The 16,406-nt window shown below is 41.9% G+C and overlaps 2 protein-coding genes across 2 annotated transcripts; one reads left to right on the plus strand and one right to left on the minus strand.

The window, feature by feature from the left end:
* Window positions 1-9,418: 9,418 nt before the first annotated feature.
* On the plus strand, window positions 9,419-10,267 carry LOC310862413 (dehydrodolichyl diphosphate synthase complex subunit nus1-like; the record flags this gene model as incomplete). The annotated part of the gene is made up of 1 exon (XM_083770311.1): window positions 9,419-10,267. One exon carries the CDS (start codon window positions 9,419-9,421, stop codon window positions 10,265-10,267), a length of 849 nt encoding a protein of 282 aa, XP_083626437.1.
* A 1,979-nt stretch (window positions 10,268-12,246) lies between these two features.
* On the minus strand, window positions 12,247-16,149 carry LOC310862059 (uncharacterized protein; the record flags this gene model as incomplete). Its single annotated transcript, XM_083769796.1, has 5 exons — window positions 12,247-14,389; window positions 14,618-14,645; window positions 14,800-14,974; window positions 15,677-15,773; window positions 15,868-16,149. 5 exons carry the CDS (start codon window positions 16,147-16,149, stop codon window positions 13,145-13,147), a joined length of 1,827 nt encoding a protein of 608 aa, XP_083625922.1. The 3' UTR covers window positions 12,247-13,144.
* Between the last annotated feature and the right edge of the window lie 257 nt (window positions 16,150-16,406).

Raw genomic sequence — 16,406 nt, forward strand, 5'->3', positions numbered from 1 at the left:
TAATAGGAACGATCTTTCACTCGGTGATACAAGCGTGAAATTTGGCATGAACATGCCTCTGGGTCACCTCTTTAACTTTTTTAACCGAGCCAACGAAAATTCCAAAATGGCGGTCATTTTTCAAGATGGCCGCCAAATAAAAAAGGCCTTTTGTGGCGGTTCTGGACAACCGTGGGTGCGGCCGACTCGAGACCGGGCACTGCACTCCCTGTGGGTGTGTGGAACGTGTGTGTCGAATTTGAAGTCGGTGGGGCGAACGGTTCTCGGGTTACGTGGATTACAGATGTACACACGCACACAAAAATCGTGAAATATAGAAGATCATTGGAACGGTTGTTCGCTTGGTGATACAAGCGTGAAATTTGGCATGAACATGCCTCTGGGTCACCTCTTTAACTTTTTTAACCGAGCCATCCAAGAATCCAATATGGCGGTGCTATTTCAAGATGGCCGCCACATCTAAATGTTAGCCTATGTCTACATTTCTTACACATTTTAGGAAAAAATTCACCATTATAGATGGATAGATAGTTCTTCTATATTTTTTCTATATTTCTTTTATTCTTTATATCATTTTTTTATTCTTTTGTTATTTTTGTTATTTTTCATACTGAAGTGGCTAGAGCCATATTGTGAGAGAATCTTTCACAAGGTTATACAAGCGTGAAATTTGGCATGAACATGCCTCTGGGTCACCTCTTTAACTTTTTTAACCGAGCCAGCGAAAAATCCAATATGGCGGTCATTTTTCAAGATGGCCGCCAAATAAAAAAGGCCTTTTGTGGCGGTTCTGGACAACCGTGGGTGCGGCCGACTCGAGACCGGGCACTGCACTCCCTGTGGGTGTGTGGAACGTGTGTGTCAAATTTGAAATCGGTGGGGCGAACGGTTCTCACAATATGGCTCTAGCCACTTCAGTATGAAACAAAATAACAAAAAAAAAAATATATATATATATATAAAGAATAAAAAATCTATCTATCTATCTATAATGGTGAAATTTTTCCTAAAATTTGTAAGAAATGTAGACATAGGCTAACATTTAGATGTGGCGGCCATCTTGAAATAGCACCGCCATATTGTATTCTTGGATGGCTCAGTTAAAAAAGTTAAAGAGGTGACCCAAAGGAAGGTTCATGGCAAATGTCACCAAATGTATCACCAAGCGAACAACCGTTCCAATGATCAGCTATATTGCACAAATTTTGTGTGCGTGTGTACATCTGTAATCCACGTAACCCGAGAACCGTTCGCCCCACCGATTTCAAATTTGACACACACGTTCCACACACCCACAGGGAGTGCAGTGCCCGGTCTCGAGTCGGCCACACCCACGGTTGTCCAGAACCGCCACAAAAGGCCTTTTTTATTTGGCGGCCATCTTGAAAAATGACTGCCATATTGGATTTTTCGCTGGCTCGGTTAAAAAAGTTAAAGAGGTGACCCAGAGGCATGTTCATGCCAAATTTCACGCTTGTATCACCAAGCGAACAACCGTTCCAATGATCTTCTATATTTCACGATTTTTGTGTGCGTGTGTACATCTGTAATCCACGTAACCCGAGAACCGTTCGCCCCACCGACTTCAAATTCGACACACACGTTCCACACACCTACAGGGAGTGCAGTGCCCGGTCTCGAGTCGGCCACACCCACGGTTGTCCAGAACCGCCACAAAAGGCCTTTTTTATTTGGCGGCCATCTTGAAAAATGACCGCCATATTGGATTTTTCGCTGGCTCGGTTAAAAAAGTTAAAGAGGTGACCCAGAGGCATGTTCATGCCACATTTCACGCTTGTATCACCAAGCGAACAACCGTTCCAATGATTTTCTATATTTCACGATTTTTGTGTGCGTGTGTACATCTGTAATCCACGTAACCCGAGAACCGTTCGCCCCACCGACTTCAAATTCGACACACACGTTCCACACACCCACAGGGAGTGCAGTGCCCGGTCTCGAGTCGGCCGCACCCACGGTTGTCCAGAACTGCCACAAAAGGCCTTTTTTATTTGGCGGCCATCTTGAAAAATGACCGCCATATTGGATTTTTCGCTGGCTCGGTTAAAAAAGTTAAAGAGGTGACCCAGAGGCATGTTCATGCCAAATTTCACGCTTGTATCACCAAGCGAACAACCGTTCCAATGATCTTCTATATTTCACGATTTTTGTGTGCGTGTGTACATCTGTAATCCACGTAACCCGAGGACCGTTCGCCCCACCGACTTCAAATTCGACACACACGTTCCACACACCCACAGGGAGTGCAGTGCCCGGTCTCGAGTCGGCCGCACCCACGGTTGTCCAGAACCGCCACAAAAGGCCTTTTTTATTTGGCGGCCATCTTGAAAAATGACCGCCATATTGGATTTTTCGCTGGCTCGGTTAAAAAAGTTAAAGAGGTGACCCAGAGGCATGTTCATGCCAAATTTCACGCTTGTATAACCTTGTGAAAGATTATCTCACAATATGGCTCTAGCCACTTCAGTATGAAAAAAATAATAATAATAAAAAAATATATATATAAAGAATAAAATATATATATTCAAAATAAAATAAAAATAAAAAAAAATCTATCTATCCATCTATAATGGTGAATTTATTCCTAAAATTTGTAAGAAAATGTAGACATAGGCTAACATTTAGATGTGGCGGCCATCTTGAAAAATTACCGCCATATTGGATTTTTCGCTGGCTCGGTTAAAAAAGTTAAAGAGGTGACCCAGAGGCATGTTCATGCCAAATGCCACGCTTGTATCACCAAGCGAACAACCGTTCCAATGATCTTCTATATTTCACGATTTTTGTGTGCGTGTGTACATCTGTAATCCACGTAACCCGAGAACCGTTCGCCCCACCGACTTCAAATTCGACACACACGTTCCACACACCCACAGGGAGTGCAGTGCCCGGTCTCGAGTCGGCCGCACCCACGGTTGTCCAGAACTGCCACAAAAGGCCTTTTTTATTTGGCGGCCATCTTGAAAAATGACCGCCATATTGGATTTTTCGCTGGCTCGGTTAAAAAAGTTAAAGAGGTGACCCAGAGGCATGTTCATGCCAAATTTCACGCTTGTATCACCAAGCGAACAACCGTTCCAATGATCTTCTATATTTCACGATTTTTGTGTGCGTGTGTACATCTGTAATCCACGTAACCCGAGAACCGTTCGCCCCACCGACTTCAAATTCAACACATACGTTCCACACACCCACAGGGAGTGCAGTGCCCGGTCTCGAGTCGGCCGCACCCACGGTTGTCCAGAACTGCCACAAAAGGCCCTTTTTATTTGGCGGCAATCTTGAAAAATGACCGCCATATTGGATTTTTCGCTGGCTCGGTTAAAAAAGTTAAAGAGGTGACCCAGAGGCATGTTCATGCCAAATTTCACGCTTGTATCACCAAGCGAACAACCGTTCCAATGATCTTCTATATTTCACGATTTTTGTGTGCGTGTGTACATCTGTAATCCACGTAACCCGAGAACCGTTCGCCCCACCGACTTCAAATTCGACACGCACGTTCCACACACCTACAGGGAGTGCAGTGCCCGGTCTCGAGTCGGCCGCACCCACGGTTGTCCAGAACCTCCACAAAAGGCCTTTTTTATTTGGCGGCCATCTTGAAAAATGACCGCCATATTGGATTTTTCGCTGGCTCGGTTAAAAAAGTTAAATAGGTGACCCAGAGGCATGTTCATGCCAAATTTCACGCTTGTATAACCTTGTGAAAGATTCTCTCACAATATGGCTCTAGCCACTTCAGTATGAAAAAGAAAATAATAAAAATATATATATATAAAGAATAAAATATATATATTAAAAAGAAAAAGAAAAAGAAAAAAAAATCTATCTATCTATCTATAATGGTGAATTTATTCCTAAAATTTGTAAGAAAATGTAGACATAGGCTAACATTTAGATGTGGCGGCCATCTTGAAATAGCACCGCCATAATGGATTCTTGGATGGCTCGGTTAAAAAAGTTAAAGAGGTGACCCAGAGGCATGTTCATGCCAAATTTCACGCTTGTATCACCAAGCGAACAACCATTCCAATGATCTTCTATATTTCACGATTTGTGTACATCTGTAATCCACGTAACCCGAGAACCGTTCGCCCCACCGACTTCAAATTCGACACACACGTTCCACACACCCACAGGGCCCGGTCTCGAGTCGGCCGCACCCACGGTTGTCCAGAACCGCCACAAAAGGCCTTTTTTATTTGGCGGCCATCTTGAAAAATGACCGCCATATTGGATTTTTCGCTGGCTCGGTTAAAAAAGTTAAAGAGGTGACCCAGAGGCATGTTCATGCCAAATTTCACGCTTGTATCACCGAGTGAAAGGTTCTCTCACAATATGGCTGTTAGCCGCTGTACTACATGCAGGAATGTTTCCAGAGCAGTACCTCCTGTTGTTGTTATAGGTCAGGAGTGGGCAACTTAGATGATGGGGAGGGCCACAATATTTTCACACTCATTCCAAAGGGCCTTGCATATAGTGTCGGGCAGAAACCTCTTATCTCCGTATTTAAAAAAATGTCATCATATGTCACACAAAAGTAGCAAAAATTGTCGATCTACCTGGTTGATCCTTCCAGTGTCCATGCATGTCTAAGTACAAACGGCTTGTACAGTGAAACTGAGATCTGCTATTTTTAATTGGAATTATTTTTTTTCTTTTTGCAATTATTTTAATATAAACATTGGACATAATTTTTTTATACTAGTAATTAAGCTACTAATATACCGGTAAACTGAAGTATGTAATTAAAGTGGGTCATGTTTGCATTGGCAGTATATAATAGAGTATAGTGTCTGCTAAATTCATTGCAATAGTACATTGTTCATCTATAATTACCAGATGACATACTATTCTGTGGGCAGGTGGTCCTTAAAGTGAACACGTACGGATTGTGTTTGCACTTGGCTTGGCTTTTAATGAGCCGATCACAACGTATGCCTGATCTGATTACATCCTGATTGTCGTGTGCTGCTGCCTGCTTGCTTTAACTTGCCTTTTCCCGTGATCCCTGATATGTGTTAGTTATACTGTAGTTTGTAGTGTAAATAAAGCATTACCAAGATGTAAGATTGGGTATTAATGGATTGGTTAATACTAGTGTTGTATAAAATCACCGATGTGTGTTACTTACTTAGTGATAATAGTATTGGTTCATTTATAAGGAATTATAAGACACTAGTAAGCCTAATTGGCTAGAACAGAGGTTTCCAAACAGTGGGCCAATGCAGGAGACACACCAATACACCGATATTCACATGCATGTATCCAACATGCTTACAATGTAGAATTCTGCTTTCGAGAGACTGTAAGCCTTATATTTTTTAGGGAACGTGATCCCAAAGGTCAAGGTTTCTTCACAACTAGTTAAATAGATCAGGTTCAAGACAGGTCTGCAACTAGGAAGGAGTACATAGCTTGGCAGCAGCAGTAACTGATTATCCTAGTGCCTTGACCAGTCCATGGCAGTGGCTTGCAGCTAAATTAAGCTACAGTCTCAGACTTTCTCAACCTAAAGAGGCTTCTTCTTACAGTTACAGTTACAAGAAGCAAAGAGGTCGAGGCAAGTGACGGAGTGCAGCAACTCGTGAAAGCAAAAACCATACAATGTGGTATTCTTTGTCCACACCAGATAGAACATTCAACATTGGAGCAGGACCATGTCAACACCTCTCATATACTCCTATAATTAATACCTCTTAGCTGGACTGAATTACACTAGAAGTAGCATATGGGATCAGGTGATATCCCTGCACGTCCTGTCACTGTCATGTACAGGACAGTCTGGGCAGTATTTGGGTATAGAGAGGGTGTGCACGTGACATCATCATCATAGCCGGAAGTTATGCAGGAACACCTACTGAGAAAAGTTTATCTTACAACATTAAACAACCTTAAACTCACTTTGCCACTCACTTTATGCATGCGCATACGCTCTAGAGCGCATATGCTCTAGTGACAGTCTATACAGATATGTTGGGGTATACAGGCTTTTTTCTTTTTAAATCTAATCAGTTAACCACTTAAAACCTATTTTATAGGCTACTTACTCTTATTAGGGTGTCACATACGGCAAAAATAGCCAATCGACAAGATTTCTTTTTTACATTTGCCTTTTTCTTTTGCCTTTTTCCAACTTGTGAAAACTGGAGAAAACCTTTTGTGAGCTTGTAGAAGTGCCATTTTGTTTTTAAAGTTTGTGGAAATGTGTGAAACCTCAGTGATGGCATCACTGAGGACTGTCAAATAGTGACAATAGCTGATCAACATGACCAAAATAGGCCAGGCTGAAACGAGCCGGAAAGAAAAGACGGAAAGAATAACAGTAAACAGATTTACCATGACCTCAAATCCTGTGGAATACCTTCAAGCTGTGCTTGACAAGGATGTCAAGCACAGCTTGTCCCAGGATAACTTGTTAATGTTATTGCAAATGTTAGGACAGAATATAGATAGCCCTATCCAGAATTAACTAATGTTTGTCATTACTTTGCTATGACATACGCACATGGGTTAAGACAATATGGTTTACTAGTACCTGTATGGAGATCTTTGTATCCGTCAGTCCATGTCACCTTTATGCCAATATATGGAGTTCCCTGATGTCATTTGGACACATTGGTCGGATCGGCAGTTCTGGACACATATCCGAATGACTCACTTCGGGCATTGCACTCCCTTGAGTCCTTGCCGATGCGTTGCACCAAGTTTGAAGTCGGTCGGTCCCATTTCTTGAGAAGACCATATAGGCCTAGCGGTCAAATCTGTGGCTCTGTACAACCATGAGATAAGATCCAGATCTCCAAGATCCTAGCTCTAATCAATACTACTAGGGTCTAGGCCAACTGTAAATTGGGGTGAAAACATCTGAAACCCTTACTACTGCATGCTTCATGGGCATAACAAACACAACACAATTAATGTCAAACTATTCAGCTCAAAGTATTGAGTGTACAGTAGAAGTCTATACCATACACATACCTGGTTTAGCAGGGGATTTGGTCCACATCTGGTTAGAGGAGGCAGTTACTCAGTTATTCCACATGGTGTCACTGTTAGACATCAAATCACAATTTCTTCACACATTATAAATAAGTAATAATAAGGTTTCCATGGCTTTTCCTTCTAAGAAACCCACCAGTCATAATATTAGCATGTTTTATTTTATTTGATTAATATTTTATTTTGTCTTCTAGGGGTTTTATTAAACAAAGCTCTCATTCCTAAAGTCTACTTATCGAGAGATATCAACTATAGAAATGCTCCAAATATTTCCATCTTGTGGGACTGGGAATATAACCAAAACAAATATTAGATAAAAGGTGTCAAATTATACAAACTATGGTAATTTAGGCCACATACCAAAGCGGTGTGACACATTTTGTGGTCTGGTGTATAAATGCAATGTTACTTAGCAGAAGGGTTCTCAAACTTCTCAGGCCATATTTGAACTGGGGAGCCCTCAGCCTGACAAGAACAAGAGTTGGGGCATTACATTTTGTTTGACTTGGTTGGTTCCACAGACAAATACTGTTAAAATAGCCAAGCAAGGTTTTGTAGAAGTCAAAATGTTTGACTTTCTTAGGTAATATTTTACATTACTTCTTTTTTGAGGGGCACTAGCACCTCCTATATATAGGTTTAATGTTTTTTTTAGTTCAATGTTGGTTTTAAAAACGACAATAAAGATAATTTAATGTTTGCTTTGTCTCAATGTTTGTTTTACATCATGTTGTAAGATGATAAAAGAGTGATGAGATTTTCTTATATTACAGGTTGTTGGTACTTGGTTACTGTTGATGTAGTGATAGTCTTTCACTGTAGGCCCATGCTGGTTTGTTTACTGTTAAGTGAGTGACTGGGGCCCGCACAAAATCCTTTGCGGATTATTTCTAAGTAATAATAAAACAATCACACTTGTGTGAAGTGAGGTGCGCTCTTATCATCATACATCACATTCCATGTTCAGCTAATCAAATCACCACAAATGTGGTTCCGGTCAATCACAATTGGTGTCTTTAATTTTCTGCCCTGACTTTTTATCCTCAATATGTACTTTAATCAGCCAATCAAATCATCGCTATGGGTGATCAGCCAATCAAATCATGGCTACAACTCACACAGACAAAGCTCTCCTATGCCCATAGTATGTACTATGTATTATGTAAGAACAATAGAACATACAGTTTACTGTAAACCAAGGAAGCTCTGAGAAGGAAGTGAAGTGGTCACGTGACTGGGCCGCGCCATGACACTTTCATGGACACTTTCATGGGAGCCAAACTACCCGGAAGTTTGGCAGAATGCATTGGAGTCAATGAGAGCTCAGTGACCAGCTCATGAACAAACATTATTTATGAACAATTGAGACCTTTTGTAAAGTAATCACTTCTGGAAAATAACAGAAGACATGTAACACATTATTGGCTGATGTGTTGTTATTCGATGTGTACACGGTGTAATTTTTATAGAGGTATGGCATCTCTATAAAAATAGAGATACCATAAAGTACAAAGTACATTTCTGAACGCACCAAGTATCGCGAGACTTCCCACCGTTTCCTGTCTGTCGAAAAGTAAGTGATTAGAAAACAACCTGTGATATGTCTTCTGTTATTTTCCAGAAGTGATTACTTTACAAAAGGTCTCAATTGTTCATGAACAATGTTTGTTATGAGCTGGTCCAGCCGGCTCCATTCACTGACATGTATTCATTGCACTTCCTGTGTGAGTTTGGCTCCCATGAAAGTGTCCATGAAAGTGTCATGGCGCAGCCCAGTCACGTGACCACTTCACTTCCTTCTCAGAGCTTCCTTGCTGTAAACCATTTAGGCTAGGCTGGGCTAAGATCTACAGCGTATCTTCTCTGACCTGCAGCCATCACATCCTTCATATTACTTCTGTATTGTAAATAAAATGGATTACATGTCTCATTAAATAACATAGCCTATGTCATCAATATGATGTCATATTGATGTCCAAATATGGGTTCCACACGACAGTGACAACACCATATACAACTGTTGCATACTGTAATTTCCCATTTCCCAAATGTGCTTTATATACTAGCTACTAATATTTCAGACATCTCATACTATTTTGGCATGTAAGCACTATGTAGTATGGAATCTTGGACTCAACCAAATTATTTAGCTCTAATCCACTGAAACAAATATGGAGGTTCACACTGATGTCATCATTATGACATCTTCAATCCACCTTTCAAGCCACTCAATCCTGACTTTATCACATTCGGTGGAGGCGGTCCGATCACAGCCGGAGGACTGAGGTGACGGCAGCAACGTTATGCCAGTGACTCGGGCCGTATCCGTCACAATGAAGCAAATCTAGCCGTGTTGTGACTTCTAACCACTATCCTTTGACAGGGTTAAACCATGGAGCTCATATACAAGTTGGTGTGGCGGTTGTTGCATGTATTCCTTCACCTCCACAGGTTGATAATCACTTGGTTCCGACTCCAGCTTCAGAACTGGAATGGATGGCTGTGGGAGTGGGCAGTGCTTCTCCTGCCGATCGCACTTGTCGGATTCCCGGACCACTACAAGGTGGTTGCCCAGGCGACCTGTAAACACTCAGGAGGTCGCATCCGTGTTCAGTTCAGCGCCGACGGGAAATCTCTGGAGAAGCTGCCCCTTCACATAGGCTTGTTGATAGCCGAAGAGGAGCTGAGCTACACGCACACTGCAACCCTCGTCGTTTGGTGCATGGCTGTCGGCATATCTTATGTCAGCGTGTACGATAGTCGAGGAGTTTTCTCGAAGAACAGCTCCCACCTCCTGGAGGAGATACAGAGGCAGCAACGGGACCTGCTGGGACCAGAGGATTCTAACTATAACATGCAGTTCTTCAGCAATGGGAATAACAAGCATCAGCATCAAGCACTGTCCGGTCAGCCCGTGGTGACAGTTCTGTCACCAGCGGATGGAAAACAGAGCATCGTTGCGGCAGCCCAGAAGATGTGTCGCGCTGTGGAACAGAAAGAGAGGAGCTCCACAGACATCAACATCAGCATGCTAGATGCACTCCTCAGAGAGTCAAAGAATATTCCAGACCCTGAGGTGGTGGTCAAGTTTGGCCCAGTGGACAGCACGCTGGGATTCCTTCCATGGCACATCAGACTCACCGAGTTCATTTCCCTGCCTTCCCATATAGACGTGTCTTACAAGGACTTATTGGATGCTCTGCAGCAGTATGCCTCCTGTGAGCAAAGGCTAGGCCAGTGATTGGCACATGCAAGTTAAATAGACCCTGCCTTGTGAACCAGAGCCAATGAGAGTTACAATCCTCTAGACTGCCGTTACGGAGAATATTCATAACATTCAATAATACTGTATATTTTGCCAAAACTAACTTGCAGTTGATGTGGAATTTGTTTTGGTGGATATCAATTCACGGGTGATGCGGAAGCAGGCCCCAATTAAAACACAGGCTTTAGGGGCAGCAGACCATGGCACCAAGTTTTGGAGGGCACCAAAAGCCTGGTCAAAAGGAAAGAACAGACCATTGCACGTCCCCAAGATTCGGTCTGGGGCAGCCAAGATATTGCTAAAACGGTGTGGAAATGCGTCGGCATGCACCGTTCACCCTGCCGATGAAGTGAGATTAGCAGCAGCAACTCAGGATGTTGAATACAAAGAAGAGGAAGCACTGCTGTGGTCCATGTGGTTATCAAAAAAACTGTAAACAGTCAAGTATACCTTCATAAGGGTCCAATAGTTAGCCCACTTGATAAGGCGGTAGAAGGTTTAGGTAACCACTCCATGAACAGTCGACAGTTTAAACAAAAAGCAATCACTGGGTGCCCTGAATGAAGACTGATAAATTACTAATGAACATGCATTATTCCACCCAAGGTAACAAACTGGGGCAAGTCAAGCAACTCAACATCACATCCAAAGGCCCATTATGACACCTTACATGTGAGTGAGTTACCATGGGAGTAGAGAGTCAGCGGTCCAACAAAGATTTTTTCACCAAGCTGACGTGAAAGCAACCAGTGGACTCCACTCTACACCTTTTATACAGGTAGCCTACGTGGACATGAACTTCATTCAACCACTAGCTGGCAGCAATACACGCACAATCCCGCATTGAGGAGATTGAAGCCTAATTTAGCCTGTCATATGGTGTCATGCTAGATCTACAAGCTCTCATGCAATTTCCAAGACTCGTAGTCTAATCAACAATTCTAACAAGCTGTGTAAGTAATAAACATTCATGACAGTTTGGATCTGTTTTTTAAAGCATTGATGCATCCAAGTGTTGGATTTAACCTAGTCGTGGTAAAAAAAACAAAAAACATTCACAATGTACAGTTTGGAACCGTTTTTGAAAGCATGGATGCATTTGTTGGATAGCCTACCTAATGGTAAATGGTGCATTTATATAGCGCCTTTATCCAAAGTGCTTTACAGATTGTGCATTACATTCACCCATTCACACACACATTCATACACCGATGGCGGAGAAAACCATGCAAGGCACCAACCAGGACATCAGGAGCAAGTTCAGTTCAGTGTCTTGCTCAAGGACACTAACTCAGGGGGAGCCCAGGTTCAAACTGGCAACCTTGTGGTTACCATCCAGCCACTCTACCTTCCTTCCCCCCCCCCCCCCCTTTACCTTTTCCAGATGTTTCATGGTTTTATTTCAATGTTTGTTATTGTTTTTGTCCTGTTCAATTTATAGGCTTTTTTCTGTTCTGTATACATTTTCCTTGTTTTATTGCGTGCACTTTGTGAATCTTCTCTGTGAGCAGTGCTATATAAATAAAACGTACTTACTGATCTTTTCATCATTGCCTGTGGAGGAAGTCCTGCAGGCTCCGTGTATCTGTTGCTGAGAGTGTTCCCTGGCAGATGAGCCTGAGAACACTGGTAGAAGTCTAATAACGGAAGCCATTCCTTGATTTTAACTACCGGTAGTTAGAGATTTGATTAATACTGTGACTGTGGTCATAGAAGACTTTGAGCAGTACATCTAGTCGGACTGTGGATGTATTGAAGCACTTCAAAGGAAGCAACTGGGGACCTAATCTGCACAAAATGTCATGAAAGTCAATACAGAATAGTCAGAAACAGATTTTATGAAATAAGACGCCTTTTTTATTATTGAAGACTAAAGATTTATTAAACTTATGAAACATCTCAGTGTGCTCATATGAAGTCATGGATGTTGCTGTATGTACATGAGAGCTGTATGTACATGCTAAATCAGATTGCTTTTTTCCCCTCGACTTATGAGAATAATTAATGTAAAGCTTGTTCAGTTAGCAGTTTATACTCGTGTTGTGAGCCTTATCAGACAATCTGTGGAGGTACTTCCTTTGAAATGAGAATGCATGTTGCAACAAAACTGACATCAAATGGAAAGGATTCGCTAGAAACAGAATACACCAAGAGCTATTTTATGATAGATTGAGCATTTTCATTAGAATACAATTGTTGAAATAGACTTTACCTTAGGGCCAAATAGAAAGGTGCTCTGTATTCCAAACTACTGTAGTTGTCTTCTATAAGTTCTGGATTTGCTATGTATTATAGACATAGTCCTGCAGCCTCTTGTCCACTGAGAATGGAACAGAACAACTATAATTCAGTCTGGTGCACACATTAAATGCAGCAGAAAATGAGGAAAGAAGGAAGCCAGGCACTCATTCTCATAAAGATAAAATATAAAATAAATGTACCTTGTATTTTGATCATGCTGAACATAATCAGATTTTCTATTTCTATAACTACTTTGCTTTCAGTAGCTCATCAAAGTTGCAACTTTACTCATCACTCTCCATTGAAGTACTGTAGGTCTGCAAAGCAGTCTTAACACATTCTTCAATCTCCTAGAGTCCTTGGTCAGAGCAAATAAAACCTTTTAATTGTATAGAACATACAATTAAAATGATTCGTTTGTTAGGAGATAGTTGTATTTACTGAAACAATAACCTGTAATAATTTGTAAACCCTCTCCGGGACTCCTGGACCCCACGTGGAGGACCACTGATTTACAGGACAGCAAAAATAAAGTCAAAGTCGTACGATTTGCCACACACGTTACCGCAGTGAAATTTGTTCTCCACATTTGACCCATCTCTTGGATTCTTTCTACCTTTGCATTCCTCTACATCTACCTCTGACCTTACAGGATTGGGCCATGTTCTTTTTCTTGCTTCTCTGCCCCGCTGGGTCAAAATCTGAGTCACTGTCATGCTCTTGCTCCTCTTCTGCCGAGTCACTGCTGCCCTGACCTTCCTCATTCTCATCTCTGATGCATATCTGTCTCTTCAATTGGTTCACGTCATCTGAAGTGATCACTGCATTTTTCGTAGGCCTTCCTCTAGGTCTGCCTGTGGGCCTATTATATTTAAGTGTACATCCTTCTTCTTTTTGTACCTCCTCCTCCTCCTCAGTGTTGCATAATGTGTCCTTAATTTTCTCATCCTCCTCAGCATCAACAGCACTGCTTTCCATTTCATTTGTCTCATCTTTTTCTGTTTCAGACTCATTTCTACTTGTCTTCTCCATCTGAATTTTCATCCCTGGGTCAGGGACTTGGCCATGATAACGCTGAATGTGACTCTTCAGGCTAACATTGTGATTAAAGGACTTGTCACAGTGGTGACACTGATAGGGTTTCTCTCCTGTGTGGACACGCATGTGGGATTTCAGGTGGTTTGACTGGGTGAATGAGCGCTGGCACACCTCACATACAAACTTCTTTACCTTTGTGTGCACAGCTACATGCCTTTCCAGATAAAAATTATTTGGAAAATCCATGTTGCATATGAGACAAATATATCTTTTGGGACCTCTGTGAGTCACCAGGTGGTCATTGCGCTCTCGCATCTTGGCAAACACCTCTGGACAGTCAGGACATTGATAGGGCTTCTCTGCAGGGAGATGGCTCTGCTCATGGACAAGTTTGTCTGATCTTGTTCTGAAGGTTGCGCAGCAGTACTTACAACCATGCTTGTAGCCATCCTGGTGGATCTTGCTGTGGGTTTTTAGATTAACCTCACAGTAATATCTCTTTCCACACACAATACAAGAAAGGGGCTTTTTGTACCTACATGTGTGAGACTGACTGTAGAAAAACATTCCGCATTCAGAACACAGCTTGCGGAGATTGTCATGTTTCTCATCTGTATCCGACTCACTGTTGTCTGGGAGATCCCAATCGATGTCTGAATTGTGATCTCCACTATCCAGCTCGCCGTCTGGTCCTTCATCTGGAAGCTTGTCGTTTGTATTGTGGTGCTCCAGGGGATCAAAAACAATAACCTCAGCGATGGCATCAGCAGAACTCTCTGGGTCATTGGTGGAGTTCAGAGCGTCACCTGAGGGCACTGCCTGTAAATTATGGAGAAGAGATGAGCAGTTACTGTATGTCTGCAGTTGGAGTGATTCCCTCATTGTTACATTTCTATTGTCAGGGCAAAGGTTTAGGCCTATATGGATTCCTAGTGGGTAGATAATGGTAGGTGATATAGTTTTAGTTAGTTGGTTAGCAGATTCATTTACAAAATGTTCAAGTTTAATTGAGATCAGGACATAACACACAGCGAGCAATTTAAATACCTTCTCTATTTGCTGACTCCTCCACTTTCTGCATGAGAGAGAAAGAGGACATGAAACACTAAACAAATGATGTCATCAATATCAAAAGTGACTGTTATATTAGTACTATTATATTATACTACTACACTAGTGCAGTAGTTCTATTCACTGGCCATTACTGTTATGCATTGGAGCTGACTTACGATAGTGTGACCTCAATGGAGTCTCCATAACATTCATCATCATCATCTAGGGTCAGCCTGCATTTTGAGGGTTGAAAGGACTCTGGGTATGTTGAAGTGAGGAGCGAAGGTGATCTTTTCCAGTCAACTGGTGGGCCAACGCCAACACTCTCAGAACACAGACTTGTCTGAGTAGCTAATTAGAAAACATAGCATGGTTAAAGAAGATGAGTTATACCAAACTATAAAGGCTTCAGATAGCAAAAATTCACGTAGCTACCAAAATTACACATTAAAAGAATAGATATTCTGACAGGCCATAGAAATAACTAGAATACACACTTACTTGCTAAATTACCAGAAATATTAATTTCTATGCCCAGCTTTGAGTGTTTGTGTAAACACAAACATTGAAGACAAGTGAGGACGCAAATTGTGATCGGCCGGAATGAGATGATGATAAGACCGCATCTCACTTCACATGGGTGTGATTTTTCTTTTTTTCTTTTTTACAAACCTTCACTTCTAAAGTAAGTCTTCTTAATCTGGGTGCCAACAGATTTCTTCCTTGGGGGGTCAGTCTGGCAACCTATGTTCCTGGTAATAGTGCACTGTAAAAAAAAAAAAAAAAAAAAAACTGTTACACATCGGCCAGCGTTTACACGCTCCATATATGGCCAGAACATAATTCATTCCATATATTGATTTGACCCCCCAGCTTACTACCACTTTAGTCAACTCAGTTTCCTATATTATAGGCCTAATGTGTACAACCATACCCAATATTACTTTGTCTCTCTCTCTCGTACACACAATTACAGAACATATGGGTGACTGCAAGCAAAATATAACTTTGATTGCATGACAGACAGACAGACACACAGACAGTCACACACACCTGCGCTTCTTATCTGTGGTTTCAGATTTGCTTGCACATTGGCTGTCTTTTTCACCACCAGTACAACGCACTGGCATCCAAAGTCTCTAGTGGTTGGCTGAAAACACATAAAAGAACAAATCATTACTTAGTTCATATACCTCTGAAACGACTACATTAACTACAAATGAAACGAGAGTAGAATTACTTACCTTTGGTGGAGGAGAGTTGCCAACCGTGTAAATAGATGGTATCGCGTCTTTGGACAGCAAAAGGCGGCTTGCGAATCCTGCAGTGAATTGGCCTTTGTTTTCAAAGCAGCCATCTGAGAAGTGCCTCTCACACAAACGCGAGTTGTTGAAAACACCCCCTTCATCAAAATGTGTGAACTCCAGCCATTGTTGCCGAAGCCGCGGATAGGGTTCGTTATGGGGAAAGGGGAAAAGAGTGATGAAATTCGCGCAACCAAACACACAGCGACGATGTTGAGGCATGATGTGGAAACAACAAGTTCACAACTTCACAGCCGGTGTCGAGGAGTGAGCTAGGATAAGGTTTCCGTTTCCGGCAGGCCTCCTATCCTATCATAGCTTCAGGCAATGAGAGCGAGATGATGAGACTGCATGGCGTCCAACATTTCCATGGTGTTGATGGTGAGTTCTGAGTTTTAATTTGCTTGATTCATATTAATCGACGGCCCTCGTCCATAATTAGTACGTTTACACTTTATTTTTGAGCAGATTAAACAAAC

Source organism: Protomyctophum parallelum, assembly GCF_964188405.1.
Source record: "Protomyctophum parallelum genome assembly, chromosome: 7".
NCBI lineage: Eukaryota > Metazoa > Chordata > Actinopteri > Myctophiformes > Myctophidae > Protomyctophum > Protomyctophum parallelum.